Here is a 20,912-nt window from a genome sequence, read left to right as displayed (position 1 = left end):
CAGACCAAGCATTTAGTATATTTTGTAACTGATTAGAGTTAAGATGTGGAAGGAAATAGTCAAGGTCAGAACCTGCATGACAGTCACTTCCCATGTGAGAAACTTACAGGCAGGACTTCAAGCTTCTCCTCCTCCTCCTCCTCCTCCATTGCTCTCTTCTGCCTCCCTGTGTCAAGTCTTCCAACCATCTTCAGTACTCAGTTCTCTCCCGTACCAGTTGCCTTACTTTATGTGTGTTATTTGCTCGGTACTTCGCAATTTTGTTAACCATGCGACCCCCATTCATCTGTGGATATCCCCCTTCTTTTAGTTCCCTCACGTCTAGCCTCAAATACTTGTTTAGATTTCCTCTCAGTATCCATACAGACCATGTAACCAAACCATTTGAGTTAACTTCTTGTAAATATCATACACTACAGAGGTCACCTCCAAGCTCTTCTCTTACGAGTTTTGTTCCATATTCCTTCTTTCCTAGTTTCAGAGTTTCTTTCTTTCTTTCTTTCCTAGTCTTGTTTCATTTCTAAGCTTGTTACTCTGCTGTCAGGCTTCTTTCCTCTAGTCTGAGCCATAAAATTAAGTGGGGAGGAACGTAGTCTTACAGATCTGAAGCTTGTCTTCTGTGACACTTCTTTGTGTGTTTCTCTTTTCAATCAAGTCAATGAAGACTGAATGCATCAGAGGGAAACTAAGGATATATGGATATCATTAGTGGAGGCATAACTTTTAAAATGGTAAAAACAAGAGACATGTAATATCAATAAAAGGGTGAAGGTCAGCAGGAGGTATGGCAAAGGTAGGGAAAAGTTAGATGATAGAATTAAGATTTATAAGTCACTGGTAAGAGCATGGTTCCAGTGGCGCTTACCAAGATTACTCGATTGAAGAACTGGAAAGGATCCAAAAGAAAGTAGCACAATTTGTTCTGGGGAATTTCTGACAAAAAAGTAGTGATAAAATCCTGCAAACTTGGGCTGGAAAGACTTGGGAGTAAGGAGGCGAGGTGGTTCGACTAACTGGTGTGTTTTGAACCATCACTGGTGAGGTGGTGTGAAATGACAATAGTAGATGAATAAGCTTGAATGGAATTTTTAAAGTAGGAAGGATCATAATATGAAGTTGGAATTCAAGAGGAGAAATTATAGGAAGAGGAATTTGAGACTGGAATAATTTACCAAGGGAGATGTCAGATTCCCAACTGTTTTTAAATAATTTAAAGACAGATTATGAAAACAACTGACCTGGAATATGCCACATGGGCAAAAGCCCTAAACGCACATCAGTGGTGACTGATTTGATTAGGAAGGAGGAAACCTATGTGGGCAGAACAACCTTGAAAAGCTTCCCAAAACTGTTATTGTTCAGAATTCAATAGATCACCAATTTACTTCACCCCTTCCTGTCTAGTTTTGTTTCGAAGCTGAGAAACGAGGGTGGATTTCCCTCCCTTATGATGTTGCGTGTTCTCCCTACCTGACAAAATGTTATGATGACAGCCTTTCTTAGAGCTCAAAGTGATTAACAAGAGTTCCTTTTCCGCTGATTGAAAGTATTTATTTTGTGAAGTACACCTGTGTACTATCAATTTTGAATCAATGTTGAAGCTTCGACAATAGCTCTGCAATGTAAAAGAACACAAACTTTGAATAACTAAAGTCAGAATCTAGTATGTGATGTGTATGAACAGTAATAACTTAGAACAGCTTCACCAAGAAACTGTTAAAGAAATCTTGAAAAGAGGTTCTGTAACTCTGAAAAAGCCAAGTAATAATAAGGTGAGTGCCGTAGTCCTCAGTGTATGTTCCTATTCTCATTTCTATCTTTTTATCTTCAACTTGTACTAAAACCTGAATACAATGACACTGTGATTGCCTAGTATTCTGTTTAAAGTGTAACTCTTAGTACTGTTAATGAATTAAAAGAAAAATCCAGTATTAATTCATGTCCATTAATTAACCCTGAATATATTTTATTTCCACACTAATGACCAAATAAGGTAAGTCCCTATCCTCCAAAGAGCATATTTCAGATGGTACAATTTGTTGGAGTTGATTTGATGCTACCTGGAGAATTAATGCAGTTCCACATTCTATTGTAACTAACAGGTCACATCACATTATTGTTATTTACAGTTAGTGCTCTGACAAGTGGACCCAATGATTTTGTGTAGACAAAGCAGGAAATTGCAGGAAGAAAGCCTAGTTTACCAGTGTTCTTTCATTGCTAACATGGCACAAATACCTTATTCCTGTATTTAAAAAATCCTCTGAATGTACAAGTACTTTCTTCTCAACAATCAAAATAAAAAAGAAGTCTGCAAGATACCACATGTGCAAAACAAACACCATATCTAACTGAAGGAGCTTGATTTATCATCATTTACTCTGAATTGATGACAAACTAGAATACACTGCTATAAACTAAAAAAGGAAATGAAGTGCCATTATGACAAGGAGTGAACAGCTTCATCAGGACACAACAGGTCTCGGGTCTAATCCATGCAGATTATGATGAAAAATTCATCGACCTCAGTCAGGACTGTTTGCTCAAACTTTGGTACAATAAACTAGTACACTAATCATTTGACTAATAATGCTAGGAATGAGTGGTATCAATCACAATCATTAATATTCCTCAATCCTCACTATACCTGTGCCTGAACGTCACCTTTCTCAGCCAGCAACTGATAATATTCCAGGAGATCATTATCAAGGTATCCTGAAGAATAGCCTGAATTTTCATATTCATCCAGTAAACGAACTCTCTGTACTGCCTGGCCTCCTGACAAGGATACTTCCTCAGCAACTGAAAAACAAAAGATTACATACATAGGAAATGAGATTATTCTCTTTCATGTTTTATCCTACAAAAGAAGTTGAAAGCAACACAAATTTATTCGCTCTTAACCTTGCTCGTATCTTTGCAATGTTTGCTGATTTTTTAAAATTTCCTTTGTACCAAAATCACAACATGAGATAAATTTGAAATATTGCCAAACAAGTTCATGAATTAATACCTATACACATTTTTTAAAATCACACTTAGCCTACATACACAAGATTGAAAATCATAATGGTATAATGTAATTAAAATCTTTGAGAAGTGAAAAATGAGCGGAAGCAACAACATATCAAGTTGTAGGGTTAAATTTATAAAAGGACTGTATTTTATATTAACAGATATTGTTTATCACACACTCTGTACATTTTTTATTGTATTTATAAGAGAAAACTTGCTACTGAATATACAAATAAAAACTATTCAACAGGGTTATGGAAACACTAGATAACATTTTTTACGACCTGAGGGCATTTTACATGGTATATCTGTGGGTACAGTGAAAACTACATCTTCCATTTCTAAAGATGAGAGGAAAGTATTAAAAGGTGTGAAAAACATGAGAGAACAAATGTGAAAACCCACTGGGACTTATAAAATCACAGTGCACTCAAAGGTGTGAAAAACATCGGACAACAAATATGAAAATATTTGTACGGGGGCTCATAAAATATGACAAAAGTATTATTGCGGGCCACACTCTATCAAAAAAAAAAAAAAAAGTTTCCAACTAGCAATAATCGCACCTCGGAAAAACCTCATTGGTTACGATATTGCCACTGCGCAAACAAATGTTACTAGAAAAATTTTATTTTGGACCAGTGGGTTTTCAAACATGTATTTTTTAGGTCACACTATTAGACGAATTGGAAGTTACACTTGACCATGCGCAACAACAGGGAATGACTTTAGCTGCCATTTTGAATCCGACAAAACTTTGATCAGGACCAACTCAAGTGCTCGAATGTACGAATCTCAACATTTGCGCAAGATCGACTCCAATCCGCAGTCAGTCTTAATTCACGTCACCACTTTGCGCTTACTTTCTGACAGATTTTGATTTTTGTCTTCATCAGTAACAAAATTCATTACTTTTTCTATATACATAACTCTGCTATCACAAGACAAATATGCAGCATGCTAGGCAACTTTCGACGATTATGTTCCTAATCCAGATATAGGCTATTACGTAATAAATATTCACTACATCTCACTGTACCACTCAACATAAAATAAATTTCTAACTCTTGAATGGAATGCAAAATAAAAGCACAAACAGGCTCACTGTGTTATTCAGCAATCTTGCTGCCAGCTGGCAAGGAAAACGGAACATTCCTGAGGCTAACTGCTTGAGCCTCAAAGGTGCAATTTATCCTGTGAAAACACGCAACTGTGTTGACGGTTCTTACCAGAGTTGGAAATCACATTTCTTTCATAAGCGATGGCAAACAACATTTTCAGGGCTAGGAAAAATGTGATCCTATTAAGCGGTAATAGCAAAAATTCATAACACAATAAGCAAGGTATTTTTTACATAGATGTAATACGATGAGAATTGGGACTTCAAATTTACTATGTGCTAAGTGGGGAAAATGTGTTAATGAGGAATATACTAACAAGGTTTCACTGTATGTACCTTTCAAAGGGGTAAGGAATAGTAAGGACACACATTATAACAGGGAAATAAAATTGAAGTGCGTATTAGAAAGAAATAGAGTTAGGAATGGTTGAAGGAGTAAGGAGAGATTGAAGCAACTCACTACGAAATTGAATTCAGTGAAAAAAGTGAGCTAAGGATAACACGGCAAACATAACTGGCAGCCATATGAATTTTAGGGAGCAATGGAAGTATATGTATAGATACTTTAAGGCAAAAAACAGATTCCAGAGAGGACATTCCAGAGATCATTAATGAACAAGGGGACCGAACATGCGAGACTTAATGGGCTGATTGCTACATGTATATGGCCCATACACCTTATTCAGTTGCACAGTACTATAGTTTCCTCTTCCCTTCGCCGATGTTATTTAGATCACACTCACCGCAGAAACACTATAATCAAAGCCGCATTTCTTCATATGGTGGCAAGTAGCATTAGTCTCAATAATATATTTCAATTCCACCGAAAGCGATATTTGTATCTGTGGGCAAGCCATGTTCATGCTTAGCCATATTTGAGCAATGTGTAGGAAGACAACAGCTGACTTACATTTGAAGCGCGCACCGACGAATTTAGTTGGTTGCGACAAGCAAAGAGTTGCATAGAAGATACTTCCATTTCCATTTTTGAACCAATATTGAAACTCTAAATGACGTCTAGCTAAACACTGGCTGAACACTGTTTATGCAATGGAACACTGTGCATAACTTAGACATTGTTTAGGTAGATGTTGTCTAAAGCTTAAAACTAGTCATCGTTTCTGCATCATAGTTTATAATTTTCATGATCCATGTTGATTTCCCAATTCCAGTAGAAAAGGGCTTAGTCCACCTAATCAACACTACATTTTAACACGTACACAAAATCTTATCTCATAATTAGTACCAGTTGTAACGTGCTCCTCTATGTACTTATTACTTCAAGATTTCTACTTTACCATCTGTCAACTTCTCCGGCCTGATCTCACTACTGCATGTGCTTTGTCTGCCTACCCAGCCCGCTATGCACTCTACTACTGCTCTCCCTGCGTCCCCTCCCCTCTTCCGCTGCATATGTACGTCACGCCCATTTATCGTACATTCTGGATTCTGCTATCTTCCACTATAAATGCCTGCCCTGACGTCGAACAGGCAGTCGGACTTCCAGTGACGAACTGCATGGAGGGAGGCGTTCGGACTCTCATTACGGCTGGACCGTATGCGATACCATACTGTAACTGCTACTATACATCTGAACTTTCGACGTCTGACTGAGTGAGCAAAAATTAATCGTATTGTTAATGCGGTTAAACATAAAAGATATTCGGCAATGGGAGAACATGATTGAAATGAATCATAAATTTACAGACATTTCCAATGACATGAAATTATTACATTCGGCCACAAAGGGAAAATTAATTAATGTTTTGGAAAATTTAGAAATTTACCTTACACAAAAAAATAATTTTGAATCAAGTTTAAATGAGAGAAGTGCAGAAGATAACCCACTGTATAGACTAGCATATGATCATTTAAGAAGCAAAAAGAAGAAAAGAAGAAATACTTGAAGATCCTAAATTTATATAGTATTCTCATTCAATTCAACCAAACTTTTATGTATTGATCATTTTTATAATATTTCTTTTTACTCTTTGGTATGGTGTATGAGGACAATAGTTCTTTAAATTGTAAAACAAAATATTGTGTGATATTGTTTTGTTCTTTGATCTGACCACAGAGGAAGGGAATGGTTGAGATTTCCCGAAACATGTTTGGTTTAATAAATAGTTTTTCTTTCATTTAATGAGTGTATTGATCAAGGCGCATTCAAATAAACTATTTTAAATAGTTATATTATACATTTTCAACTTATAGTACGAACTATTAATCTCTTCCATTATGCCCTTCAGGCATGATTCGCAGTAAAACATTTTGTGCGGCAATTAAAATTATCTAGGAGTATGTTCTCTCTGAACTTAATTTATAATTTTCAAACAGTTACCGTATTTCCTGGTATAATTGTTGCACTTTTTATACCAAAATTTTTGAAAAAATAGTAGGGTACGACCATTATACGAAGAATTTTTAATACCAGTATTTGTATTACTCAAAATATTTATTCATAACGAAATTGTATTTGATACAAATTTAAGATGCACATAATATTTGCGTTTATACATCAAAATAATTAAAATAGTCTAAAACAAAATTCATAATTATTCGCAACAATTCGGCAAAGGTTTTTTAACCTGAAAATAAAAACGAACGTATTAAGTTAATTGTCATTAATTTGAGTATTAAAGTTAAAATATTACACTTGCAAAAAATTATCGCTTTGTTGTGAAATACGGACTTACCGGTACACAATTTATTCCAAATCTTCTGTGTCGCTATCGCAGGTTTTGGTATCTGATGCGCCGTCCTCACCGCTGTTAATAACAGTATCAGATTCTTCGTCTCTCTGCCACACTGCGTCATCTTCGGATCCGTCTAGTGCATTCAAAATCCCAGTCCATTTGAAGTTCGGCTCGCCAGGTGCAGGTCTTTCGATTTGACTCCTGTAGGCGACCTGCACGTCATGATGAGGACGAAATGAAGATGAAGACAACACATACACCCAGCCCCCGTGCCAGCGAAATGAACCAATGAAGGTTAAAATTCCCGACCCTGCCGGGAATCGAACCCGGGACCCTTGTGACCGAAGGCCAGCACACTAACCATTTAGCCATGGAGCCGGACAGTTCAGGTGATATAAGATCCCAACTCTTCATCACCCACGAGCATAACAAGTCCAAGGGTGGACGCCTGATATTTCCAGCGGGCGTCAACTGCTGATCACCGCTCATCATCCACTCGTAAAATCGACGTGTGGTCTTTAAAGGGTTTATTAATACATATGTCTAGTGGCTGAAAAGCAGATGTTAGACCACCAGGAATGACTATCTGTCGTGTCTTATTTTTACTGAGAAGTTGTTTCACTTCGCTCACGAGGTGACCTCGGAAACTATCTAAAACAAGCAGAGCTGGTTGTTTTAGTAGTGCACTGGGTCTTCTATCCACACAGTTTTAACCCAGTCTAGCATGAGTTCTACATCCATCCAACCCTTTGGTTGCACTCATACATGAATTCCGCGGGGAAACTGTATATTCTTAGGCATCGTTTTCCTCTTGAAAATGATGTAAGGCGGCAACTTTTTACCGTCAGCTGTAATGTCTAGCATTGCCGTGCATCGCAACTTCTCACTACCGCTGGTTTTCATTAATACACTCCGTGATACTTTTAGCACAATAGTGCTCTTGCGAGGCATATCAAAAAAGACTGGAGTCTGATTGGCATTACCGATTTGAGAAAGCTAGTACGAAGTTTCCTAGCGCAAACGTATGACAAATCGGTGAAATTTACAATCTTGTCCGTGTAATCAGCAGGCAACTTTTGGCTTAGTGTTGTTCGCCTTCGCACTGACAGATTCTGTCATCGCATGAACCCCTTAATCCACCCATGACTTGCCTTAAACTGAGTTATGTTGTGTTTGTGTGCTACCTCCCGTCCCTTAATTTGTAACATTTCATATGATACACTGCAGTCATTGCTACGTATTTCATTGACGTACATAAACACTTCTTCGTCAATTATAGGAACCTTCCCTCGTTTTAGGACCTCTAAACGCACGTCTAGAAGAGTTTGTGCTTTTTAGTTTGTTTTTTTTAATTTCCGCCAGTAACCCACCAACTTTACACTCACTGAAAATTTTCTTTCTGCAGCTCTGTTCCCGTGCTGTTCAGCGAAGGCAATTACGCTTAGCTTGAAGCGCGCAGAATAGTTTCTATATTCACCCATAATCTCTCATAAATGCTTCACACGTTAATGTTTTGCAATATAAATGACTTTCTGTAATTGTTCACTATTAAAACAAATTATTTCTACGAACAACCCAAACACAAATTAAAAACTTAAATTCTCACGCACACATATCTACAGTAATCCCGTCAGTCACAAAATCAATACATCTGTGATTTGTCTATTCCAGAGCAGTAAATACTGTTAGGCAGCAAGGAAGCATGCAGGTTATCACTTGAGCTCGTTGGTTGTAACACACTAGTGCGCTCGCGCAAAGCTCGCAAACCGGAGCACGGTCATCTTCATACATCGCTCTAGCTAGCGCGGTGTGGATCTACTGTAGTTGACCGTGTTCCGAGACGTCAGTAACATTACATGCGATAAATATCATTCTTGATCCGTATTGATGATACTTGAATGGAATAATATCAATAAGTTAATTTATTGAATTTACCACCTAATCAATACAAAATGTCATACTTAAGTTGGTTTACTTTGGCATATTAATTAAAATGGTACATGTTTCGCCTTGAATTCAGGCATCATCAGCCATTATCTTAACTTAAAAATAGAAACAGGCATCTGATTTATATATACATGAAATAAAATTTAAAAACCTTGGAGAGACTAAAATTACAATTAACATATAGTAAAAGAATTAAAGTTAAGTTGGTTAAAAACATATTACAATGAGTCAGTAAAATAACAATTGGTGAAAGTAATGGTGATATGACATTAGAAGGTTTCTATTATAATTAAAAAGAAAGAACAAAGCAACAGTTTGTCATAAACGAGTGATAGGATTGCTAAAAATTATGTTGGCCGACCAGCGGTTACAACAAAAATGACAATGATGGTCGTATTTAATAAAAATGTAGCTTAAAATAATAGTGAAATACGGTCATGTGACCGTCAATACTTGTTGGCTAGAGATAAATCGAAAGTCAATGGCATATGGTGATATGGTTCAGTTTAATAAGAATACCAAGTTGAATAACGATGTTTAAATAGGGCCTTTATGGACCATCTCAATTTGTTGCAAATACTGCAGTGTTCTTAAGAATGTGTGGATGATTGACATTCAAGTCGGTACAGAAGTGTTACAGTTGAATCTGTAAAAGGAAACAAAAAACGTGGTATTAATTGAGTGAAAAATCATAATTGAATGTAAAAGTGAAGATTGTGTACACTTACCATTAGACTAAGAGAGGGTGTAGTTTGTTATGTTATTACGTTATTAACTGAACGTTATTGTCGACTGTCCGCTTCTTACTCTGAGTGTTGTAACAGTATGTTTGAGTTGGAGGTGGAACTGTTTGCGAAGGTGTGGCTATGGGCTTGTTTGTAGTGCTTGGAGGGGAGTTGCTATTGGCGGAAGAGAGAGGGGGAAGTGTGCTGCTGCGCGTGTTGTAACGGTGAGATGCCGTTGGAGGGAGCGAAAATACAGTGGGTGTGGCTAAGGGTCTATTGGTAGCATTTAAATTAGAGGTAATGGCAGTGAGGGGAAGGGGGGGAGGGATTGTGTTAGTTGTAGAGGAGGTAGGGGGGCTTATTGATTTGAGGTTGAAAACTTTTAGGAATATATTGGTGAGGGGAATTGAATCTTGTAATAGATATAAAATCTCTTCGTACAAGGGGCTTTTTTTTATCAATGATATCGTTTAAGTTCTTATCTTTGTTGAAATGTTGGTCTAGGAAAATGAATAAATTTTCATACTCAGTCATAAGTTTTAGTCTCCAAGGTTTTTTAATTTTATTTCATGTATATAAAAATCAGATGCCTGTTTCTATTTTTAAGTTAAGATAATGGCTGATGATGCCTGAATTCAAGGCGAAACATGTACCATTTTAATTAATATGCCAAAGTAAACCAACTTAAGTATGACATTTTGTATTGATTAGGTGGTAAATTCAATAAATTAACTTATTGATATTATTCCATTCAAGTATCATCAATACGGATCAAGAATGATATTTATCACATGTAATATTAATGCCAACCAGGCAATGATAAAACCTAATAAGTATTTGAACCTAAGAATTAAAATAGGCAAGATTTCTAGAGATATTAAGTTTCTTATAGATTGCTTGAAATTAGAGTTGGTTCCTAAGTTTCTCAAATCTTTGCAACGAAAAGGTCATCCCCATTCAAAATCTAATGTCACTCAAAAGAAAGTAAACAGCATTTGGTTAAAAAATGAAATCAAGCTATTATACAGGAAGAAATCTCCACTGAATTTACAATTATACAGGACACATTTGACCATCTCTCAAAAACTACCTCCACTTGAATGGAATTCATTTTTAAGACACACTGACCTTAAACTATCTTACATACTAGACAGGAAACAGAAAACCCTAAACCATAAATTATCTTGTTTACAAGAAAACAAACGCAAAACTTCCGACCATAACACAACTAAAAAAGTGCCCCCTTCCCATTTGACTAACATTTCCACTACTATCAATCTTTCTAATACTGCCTTCTCCAAACAAGAGATGAATCTATTGGATAAGGCTATTAAATATAATTGGCCTAATCACAAAAAAGCAGACGACATAATTACTACCATCGCTGAAACCGAAACTAATATTGATAAACAAATTCCGATTGAGAAGCAAAATGACGTACGTTATGAAGTAAAAAAGAGTCTCCCAACATTGTTTAATGAGATAACATCTAACAACTACAACATCTCAAAACAAATCCTAAATCTGAAATCTAAAATCCATAATAGTAATGTAGTAATAACCAAAGCAGATAAAGGCAACACCATAGTAATAATGAATAAACAAGATTACATAGATAAAACAGAAACCTTTCTATCAGACAAAACCTATACTATAATTAATAAAGATCCAACAAACAAAATACAGCGCGATTTAAAGAACCTTCTCAAAAACTCTACTTTTATTTTAAATGATCACAATTATCAGAAATTAACCATAATGAACCCAAAGTTACCTACAGTAAGATCATTACCCAAAATTCATAAAAAGGAAGTCCCCATTCGACCTATAATTAATAGTATGAATAGTCCTACCTATAAAACTTCTCAATTCCTACACAAATTCCTGAAAAAACATTTCAAATTCAACAACTCCAACCCCATAAAAAACTCAATCGAACTTTGCAATTCCCTAAATAAATTCAATCTACAACAAAACCACGTTTCATGCTCTTTCGATATCACCAACATGTATACAAATATCCCTATCAATAATACTATTAATATCATAAGGAACAATCTATCGAAACATAGCAAATTGAGTAAAATCGAAATTGATGAGTGGTTAAAATTACTTAGTTTCGTTTTAAACAATAATTACTTCACCTTCAATAAGAAAATTTACAAACGGAAGGTTTGGCGATGGGAGACCCGTTATCTGGAATATTAGCTGATATATACTTGGATAACCTCGAACACAGCAAAATTATCAATAACATCAACGGACTCTGTCTTTGGCATCGTTATGTCGATGATACCATAGCAATCATAGATAAACAAATCAATAACAGTGACAACATATTATCCTTCCTCAACAATTTGGACAATAACATTAAATTCACTAAAGAAGATGAAATCAATAGCTCTTTAAATTTCTTAGACATCAAAATCACACGATTATCAAACAAGTTCGACTTCCAAATATACAGAAAACCCACCTTTTCTCCAACAACCGTAAAAAATGATTCTTTACATCCCAACTCACATAAAAAAGCCACTTATCACAGTCTAATATATAGGGCATTAAAAATCCCTATGTCCCCCAGTAATTTAAAGAAAGAATTACAATTCATTAAAGAAATAGCTAAATTCAATGGATTTCATACAGATATAATTGATAAAATCATCAATAAAACCAAATTAAAATTAGCTACAAATTTAACCCCATTGAAACCCATTAAACCAAAATACGTTAAATTCACATTCAATAACTATGGTATTTATCCGATATCCAATTCACTATTCTCCCGTCACCGAGAGAACCGAACCTGATGTAAACAAAGAAAAATGTGTATCCGTATGTATCCATCCGCGGTCTAAACGCTGATTGGAGAATCACTGGGCTACTCCCGGACATATGGCAGGAACCACGTGGGCAGTCTTGAAACTGTTGTTACTTCGCTTGATTGCGGCGATTACATCAGGATTAGCTCTACATAGACTTTTGCCGGATATCACTGACGTCAACATGTACAGTAGTTGACAGGCAATTGTGATGCGGATTACGGCACAAATTATACTCACTGTCCGCGAAAAATAAACAATAATGAATGATAAATGGCATCTCGATATTTAACATATCAGAAAAGAAAGGTACATTTGAATTTATGGCTGAAACGTAAATACGTAATAAATCAATCATAACAGCGCATATAAGTAAAACTTCACACATTTAATATTCTAATAAAGTAAAATTCTAGCGAGGAACTTAGAAGAGGCAATATTAAAACAATAAAATGTACAGTACCGGTACTTTACCTAATCAGAATATGATAAAGGACGAACGCCTTCCAAGTAAGCGCTTCTTCGATTTCCCAGGTGTTCTTACCAATAGTTGGTGCAGTCGTTCGCTGCGCGCGGTATTAATGCTCCACTCCGAAACACAAGTGAACTCGGATGTCAGCTTCACAAATCCTTTAAGCTAAAGTCGGGTATTTCTTACAAAATTTATGAAAGACATTCAATGCAATTGCCTTCTCGCAACTTTTCAAAGGTTTCCCTTTGCGATGCTGAACGAACTCAACCCGGTGATCTACATTGAACAAGAACCAGTAATGTCTCACTCACGCACTGTATCTGCTTGCTTCCCAAGCTCACAGCTTAACAAATAGGCGGGTCAAGCATGAGCGAATGCGTCCCTTGTGCTCTTCAATTTGAAATGCTTGTTTATATTAAATAACATTGAATACAAATAGTATTTTGTATATTTCTCTGACTTAAATTATTTGAGGAATTATATTTCGGACATTTTGCATCTAGGATCGCATTAGCCATGATGTGGCTAACGAACTAGTTTCATGTCTCCGCGTAGGTGTCCCGCGGCAACACTAACCAATAAACATTAACCCAAGCACGTGCTTATGTTTACATCACGACTGGTTCTCTGGGTGAAATCTGTATAATGAAGCATGATGTAAAAATAGCCTATACAACAAAAAACACTAATCGTAATCTATTCTTTAATCATAACTCTTTTAACATCACAGACAATAGTTACTCTGGATCAGGAATATACAGACTAAAATGATCCACATGTAATTTTTCCTATGTTGGCCAAACTGGCCGCAGCTTCTCCACTAGATACGCCGAACATTATAATGCACAAAGACATAACAAATTTTCAGCAATGGCCAACCACATGAGGGACACAGGACACAAATTTACCACTATAGAACAAGACCTTCATATCCTTAAAAGAGTCAACAAAAGTAAACTTATGACTGAGTATGAAAATTTATTCATTTTCCTAGACCAACATTTCAACAAAGATAAGAACTTAAACGATATCATTGATAAAAAAAAAGCCCCTTGTACGAACAGACTTTATATCTATTACAAGATTCAATTCCCCTCACCAATATATTCCTAAAAGTTTTCAACCTCAAATCAATAAGCCCCCCTACCTCCTCTACAACTAACACAATCCCCCCCCCCCCTTTCCCCTCACTACCATTACCTCTAATTCAAATGCTACCAATAGACCCTTAGCCACACCCACTGTATTTTCGCTCCCTCCAATGGCATCTCACCGTTACAACACGCGCAGCAGCACACTTCCCCCTCTCTCTTCCGCCAATAGCAACTCCCCTCCAAGCACTACAAACAAGCCCATAGCCACACCTTCGCAAACAGTTCCACCTCCAACTCAAACATACTGTTACAACACTCGCAGTAAGAAGCAGACAGCCGACAATAACGTTCAGTTAATAACGTAATAACATAACAAACTACCCTCTCTTAGTCTAATGGTAAGTGTACACAATCTTCACTTTTACATTCAATTATGATTTTTCACTCAATTAATACCACGTTTTTTGTTTCCTTTTACAGATTCAACTGTAACACTTCTGTATCGACTTGAATGTCAATCATCCACACATTCTTAAGAACACTGCAGTATTTGCAACAAATTGAGATGGTCCATAAAGGCCCTATTTAAACATCGTTATTCAACTTGGTATTCTTATTAAACTGAACCATATCACCATATGCTATTGACTTTCGATTTATCTCTAGTCAACAAGAATTGACGGTCACATGACCGTATTTCACTATTATTTTAAGCTACATTTTTATTAAATACGACCATCACTGTCATTTTCGTTGTAACCGCTGGTCGGCCAACATAATTTTTAGCAATCCTATCACTCGTTTATGACAAACTGTTGCTTTGTTCTTTCTTTTTAATTATAATAGAAACTTTCTAATGTCATATCACCATTACTTTCACCAATTGTTATTTTACTGACTCATTGTAATGTGTTTTTAACCAACTTAACTTTAATTCTTTTACTATATGTTAATTGTAATTTTAGTCTCTCCAAGGTTTTTTAATTTTATTTCATATATATATATATAAATCACATGCCTGTTTCTATTTTTAAGTTAAGATAATGGCTGATGATGCCTGAATTCAAGGCGAAACATGTACCATTTTAATTAATATGCCAAAGTAAACCAACTAAAGTATGACAGTTTGTATTGATTAGGTGGTAAATTCAATAACTTATTGATATTATTCCACGTCAGTAACAAACATTCATTTTTTCAATTTCTTTTAAACATACGGTAATTAGGTTAATATTTCTTTCCAGTTATTGATGATTTTACATTACATTACTGACAAGTTTATAAAATAAAACTTTAATACCATTGGATAATAATTATCTTGACTGCTTGGGTAAACGTTTTCATCCCATGACCGGACACTTATGACGTAGTAGTAAGATAAGAGTCTAGCAATGACAACTGAGACACCGTAAATAATTCGGCTGACCGCGAGCTGAATAATTCCGTGGAAATCTGCGTTATCGTCTTGGATTTCACTTCGTGCGCAATAACGCAGGAGCCGGCCCCATGGTGTAGGGGTAGCGTGCCTGCCTCTTACACGGAGGCCCCGGGTTCAATTCATGGCCGGGTAAGGGAATTTTACCTGTATCTGAGGTCCACTCAACCTACGTGATTACAATTGAGAAGCTATCTGAGGGTGAGATGGCGACCCTGGTCTAGAGATCAAGAATAACGGCCGTGAGGATCCATTGCTATGACCACACGACACCTCGTAATCTGCAGGCCTTTGGGCTGAGCAGCGGTCGGTTCCTAGGCCAAGGTCCTTCGCGACTGTTGTGCCGAGGGGCGGGTGGTTGTAATAATGCAGAATTCTATCAGACCTCTTGTCTACTAGAAGACAAGTGTGTGTTGGTACCGGTACTTCCTGGTGATGTTGCCGATAAGCGATAACTTACAGCCTTACGTATTTCAAATGAGAACTCATAATATGTAGGTGGTGAATAAATTGTACACTGTCTCGCGACCACGGTTGTCAAACTGCTGATAGCCTACCGGTAAGTCATGCGTCGTACATATACCGCTATTATTTATTTATACGTTGTGCAACATCTCGCAAATGTGACTGTGTTGCCAAATTGCCCATAAACTATACACGTATTTAAATTGAGCATTCATGTGCAACTTACATTGCAGTTCCAATTTACCTTTTAACCAGATTGGTGAACAAAATCTGGACGTGCGACGATTATGCGATTAAATGTTTAAAGTCCGATTTTTGCATTGAAAATAAAGGATGCGACAATTACGCGGTGGCGACAATTATGCCGGGAAATACGGTATTGCCACTACTTACTTCATGTGCCGACGCTTGAAGAATTAATCATAATCAGTGATTAATTGTGTGCGTGGCTTAACTACGTTCTGAAACTTTATGCAGGCAGAAAATCTTCCTCACCCCTCCTCTCACCAGCCCTATGATTTTTTTCTCCCCTATTGCTCCCTTTTTTCCTAGGTGACCCTGGCAGTTTTCTTACAGTATAGTGGCATTCATGTTTTTATATATGTTTCTAAATATAGTACTTTTCTTTCTCTTAAAATATTGTTAGTCATATTGCAATCTGGTCATCATTTGCAGGATTTAATTTTTTACATTCGCCCTGCATATTAAATTTTGTAAAAAAAAAATTCTTCTCTTCCAGATTGAATCTATACTATTCCGAATGTCCCTTTTAATGGTGTTAAATTTTTATTATAAAAGTCCCAATTAAATCTCGTCCCCTACTCTGTAGAAATCAATATATTAATAACACTAAAACTTGATTATGTAACTATATTTTTACTTGGTGTTTATAATATATAATATACAAGTGTTGTGCAAATAAGTGGTTCCTGATTGTCCTTTCACCTTTCCCTTTTCTCTTGCCAATCTGTACTTACCACGTCAGACTTCTGGAAAGGTCTCAGCAAACGCTTCGTGCAAAACTCTGCCTACTAGCTGCAATTTGAATTTTGAATCATAACTTACCTTTCAAATGGATTAATTTGTATGAACATCTTGTTTAATGCTGGGCACTCACTGTGTGATAAAGTGCCTATGGCCTTTACTGTTTACATTGATAAACTGCAGTTGTCTGCCCCATTTCGTCTTCAACAACTACACTGGTCAGACTGGTGTCTCAATTTTGCATTCTTCACTTATCTGAGTACATAATTGTGAGTAAGCGTTATCAACCATTAAGGTATTTTTTTTTAATATCATGTCCAAACACAATCAACAATAACTACAACACAAAAGTTATGCTAGACAGTGTTGGTCACTGTGTGACCATCTTCAGCTACACATGTTAAGTGACTTAAAAACTAAACATAACACACATACGGTAAACAATAATATTACACACAAAATCTAAAAAATTTTTGTGAACATTCTTTACAATGTCATCTTTGGTATAGTTTCTGTTGATTTAGATTATGAAATACATCAACATCGTGCTATTGTTGAAGCTTCTTGGAATTTGTCCTATGAATTATAAATACACTTTAAAAAACTAAAAAGCTTTGATTGTCTTGATAGACAAGTACTCTTACAATTTTTTTAAAATTTAAGTCAATGAAAATAAAATGGCGTATGGCTTTTAGTGCCGGGAGAGTCCGAGGACAAGTTCGGCTCGCCAAATGCAGGTCTTTTTATTTGACACCCGTAGGCGACCTGCTCGTCGTGATGAGGATGAAATGATGATGAAGACGTCACATACACCCAGCCCCCATGCCAGCGAAATTAACCAAGTATGGTTAAAATTCCCGACCCTGCCGGGAATCGAACCCGGGACTCCTGTGACCAAAGGCCAGCACGCTAACCATTTAGCCATGGAGCCGGACAATCAATAAAAAAGTATGGCATAGGGCACATTCATGACACAAACAAACTTGTTTACATTTACATTGTTGGTGAATTACCAAATGATGTATTACACTTGGTAAGTCAAGTTTACGTTGGAAAAAAAGCTATTGTTGACATCAGTGACACTTGGTTATTATACTGAAGCTAAATACCGGTGGGGCCTTATGAAAGGAAGAGTATCCTTACGTCAGAATGGAAATCTATAGAAGCCAATGTTCCGTGTTAGCGTGAAGACAAAGACAGCTTCAAAATGCGTAATGTACAAGAAAATGCATTCAGTGGCCCACAGCAAGGATGCTTTAAAGAAGTCGAAAATGAAATTTTGAGGTATGTGCATGAAAAACGCAAGGGTGGAATGGCCATACCACGGCACAATAAACTCGAACTTCAACGCCCGTGTTTTCATTATACACCGCTAGCCGCTAAAGTCAACCGAAGCCGGCAAGTGAGAAGAGTGTCTAGTGGCAGCCGGTTGCACTTGATGCTTAGTAAAAGTAACAGTTTTATAGACAGCGGGATTATTTTCAAGATGGATTATCGTATTGACGAGACGTGGAACAGGTATTGCCGGCAAATTTTTAACGTGGTTTTTTGATATTACGATGCTAATTTTAATTTAATGGTTACTAACTTCACGGAAATAAAGAACTGTGCAGCTGCAACAAAATACGGCATAACTAAAGTCAATGTTTGGCATTGGCATAAAGACAAAAGATAGTCTAAAACTGCATACTGTACAAGAAAGGCATTCATGCGATTTCACAAAGCACTTTTTAACCCTGATTTGTTTCTTTTGAAGGAAAAAGTGGGGGTCGTCTTGGATTTGGAGAAATACGGTATTATACTATTATCAAAGAAAAAGTAAAAAAAAAATAGGCAGTTATCTTAATTAATTCCCGATAAACAAAAGATCTAAATATGCTACCTTCATCTACAACCCCAGCATCTGCCAAATTTCAAAATTTATTTAAAAAACAACAGTTCCAACTGTCCTTTTGAACTCACAACTCTAATCAGAGCATATTTTTCAACCATAATAGTATCAATTCCAATAAAGATTGCACTCTAGCTCCAAGATCTGCAGACTCACCCTAAAAAACACAGGAAGTTTTCGGCAATGAGTTTTCAAATAGAAGAGACGAATCACACCTTTACGTCTACCGAAGAGGATTTGGTCATCCTCAAAATAGTTAATAAAGGTGGTCTAATTAACACCCTTGAAAATATCTACATCTTTCTTGACCAAGTCTTTAATAGTAGCAATAATATAAATGACACAGTTGACAACAATCATCCACTTTATATTCAAATTGCACACAAACAACTCTGTAGAGGCAAACATATTTTTCAAAATAAACCATTTCCCGACAGCTTGTCCTCCAACTTAAATCCCATCCCGACTCTCACGATCCCTCCTCACGTTCCCCCTTCCCTTACGCATTCTCCTTCTCATAACATGACACACAGATACAACACGTGTAAAGCTGCAGCTGTCAGTAAAGCAGAGCACTCTTCGCTACATCTTGTTAAAAAGTTTTTCTCCCATTAGCTCCTATTTTTTTTAACATACACTTCTTTCATTTTCTTTCTCTCCCTCATTTTAGATCTCATACAAGGTACGCACTTCCTGTTTGAATTTTACAACTAAGACCACATCATCGTATTTTAATTTTAAAGGAGTCCTCCTTCTCCATATGACTAAGTATTTTTACACTTCGTCAATCTTTTAGACTTCAATTTCATTATAAGTTTGTCAAACGAAAGCAGTGATATTACTTACTTAGAAGTGCAGCCCTGTACAACTACAGATACGAGAAGACTTGTGTTCGAATTACATGTTTTTTCAATAAGTATTTAAAAGACTTTATAAGCTGTACGATAATCATTCAAGTGGTCACTTTCTACAAACCTTTTAGGTGATGTCATCTCCATGTCTCCCATCTTATAAACATTTCGAAGAAAATACTGTTCAAGAATTTTTAAGAACTCAACCTGAGTAGCTTAGTGCTTTTTAGTGATTTTAATATTTTTTTCAAACAACTGAAGATACAGTATCTGATAAGAGGGTGAAACGTCCCATTTTATTAATTTTAATGTGTGTATGTAATTATATGTTGTACTGATCAGGTAGACTTATTTAAAAAGGAAAAATTATTTTTCTCTTCATTTAAGTTAAACAACTATCAATATGGACTATGATCGTGAAGTCTATAACTTGCAATATGTGGTACATTTCGAGCTGTCAGTGGAGAGCTGGCATGGAATGGCATAAGTGGACAAATAAGCTTGAGTGGAGCTCTTAAAAGTAAGAAAGATCATAATATGAAGATAATGTTTTAATGCAAGAGGACACATTGGGGCAAATATTCATTTACAGGATGAGGAGTAAGGAATTAGAATAAATTATCAAGGGTAATGCTGGATAAATTTCCAAGTTCTTTGAAAATGTTTCAGAAAAAGTTAGGTAAACAATTGATAGGGAATCTGCAACCTGGGCGATAGCCTTCAATGCAGATTATTGATGACTGACTGATAAGGTTTCTTTACCACACATTTAATGTTTAAGTAATAATTTCTAATGTTTAAGCTTATCATCTAAGTATGGGGACAAATTTAGATCATCTTCCGAACTCAAAGTGCATGAAGCATTGCTACAATTCTCTGGCAATGCCGTAAGTATTGTTGGAATAGGTTGTGCATTTTCTCAAACATGCCATTTTTCCACATATAAAATTCAGAACAAAATATGCATTTAAAAATGAGCCACTGATTGACATTAGATTTAATCAATACTGAGGAAGAGGGAGAGAGAGAGAGATATTCCTGTAGTTACATTAGAGGAGATAAGAAATTTTTGCCTCTTTGGTATCTTTAATGCTTCGAGATAATGGAAAAGCTGTAAGGTGTGCGAAGAAAACATGTGGTAGAACATCAGGAAAGGCAAGAGAGAGTGTGACAACATGGTGGAATGATAGAGTGAATGATGAAATACAAGAAAAGAAGAAAACTTGGAAGGAACGGAAAACACAAAAGACTGAAGAGACTAGAGCCAAATATGTGGAAGCAAAGAGAGTTTGCAAAAAAGTAGTAGCCAAAGAAAAGAAGAGAGGTCAGGAAACGTTCACCCAGGAAGTAAAGGAATATTTGAACTGTGGGGGAAAAAATGTTATTAGCAATGAT

The 20,912-nt window shown here is 36.3% G+C and overlaps 1 protein-coding gene and 1 non-coding gene across 7 annotated transcripts in view; both read right to left on the bottom strand.

Moving 5' to 3' along the window:
• The window catches only part of LOC136857838 (protein sel-1 homolog 1), a 275,191-nt gene that overhangs the window by 159,410 nt on the left and 94,869 nt on the right, over positions 1-20,912 (bottom strand). For all 6 annotated transcript variants that reach the window (XR_010858566.2, XM_067136810.2, XM_067136809.2 and 3 more), the window contains one exon: positions 2,648-2,802. Coding sequence is in view for 5 of the 6 variants with exons in the window: in XM_067136810.2 (XP_066992911.2) it covers positions 2,648-2,802 (155 nt within the window). In the remaining variant the exon portion in view is untranslated. The remainder of the gene's footprint in view (positions 1-2,647; positions 2,803-20,912) is intronic.
• LOC136859281 (U4 spliceosomal RNA) lies at positions 3,485-3,626 on the bottom strand. Its single transcript, XR_010858935.2, has one exon. It is a non-coding gene; the product is annotated as a U4 spliceosomal RNA (small nuclear RNA).

This window comes from Anabrus simplex, chromosome 1 (genome assembly GCF_040414725.1).
Source record: "Anabrus simplex isolate iqAnaSimp1 chromosome 1, ASM4041472v1, whole genome shotgun sequence".
In the NCBI taxonomy this organism is placed as follows: Eukaryota; Metazoa; Arthropoda; class Insecta; order Orthoptera; family Tettigoniidae; genus Anabrus; species Anabrus simplex.
The sequence above is the reverse complement of the archived record's forward strand: the minus strand, read 5'-3'. Positions and strand labels throughout refer to the sequence as shown.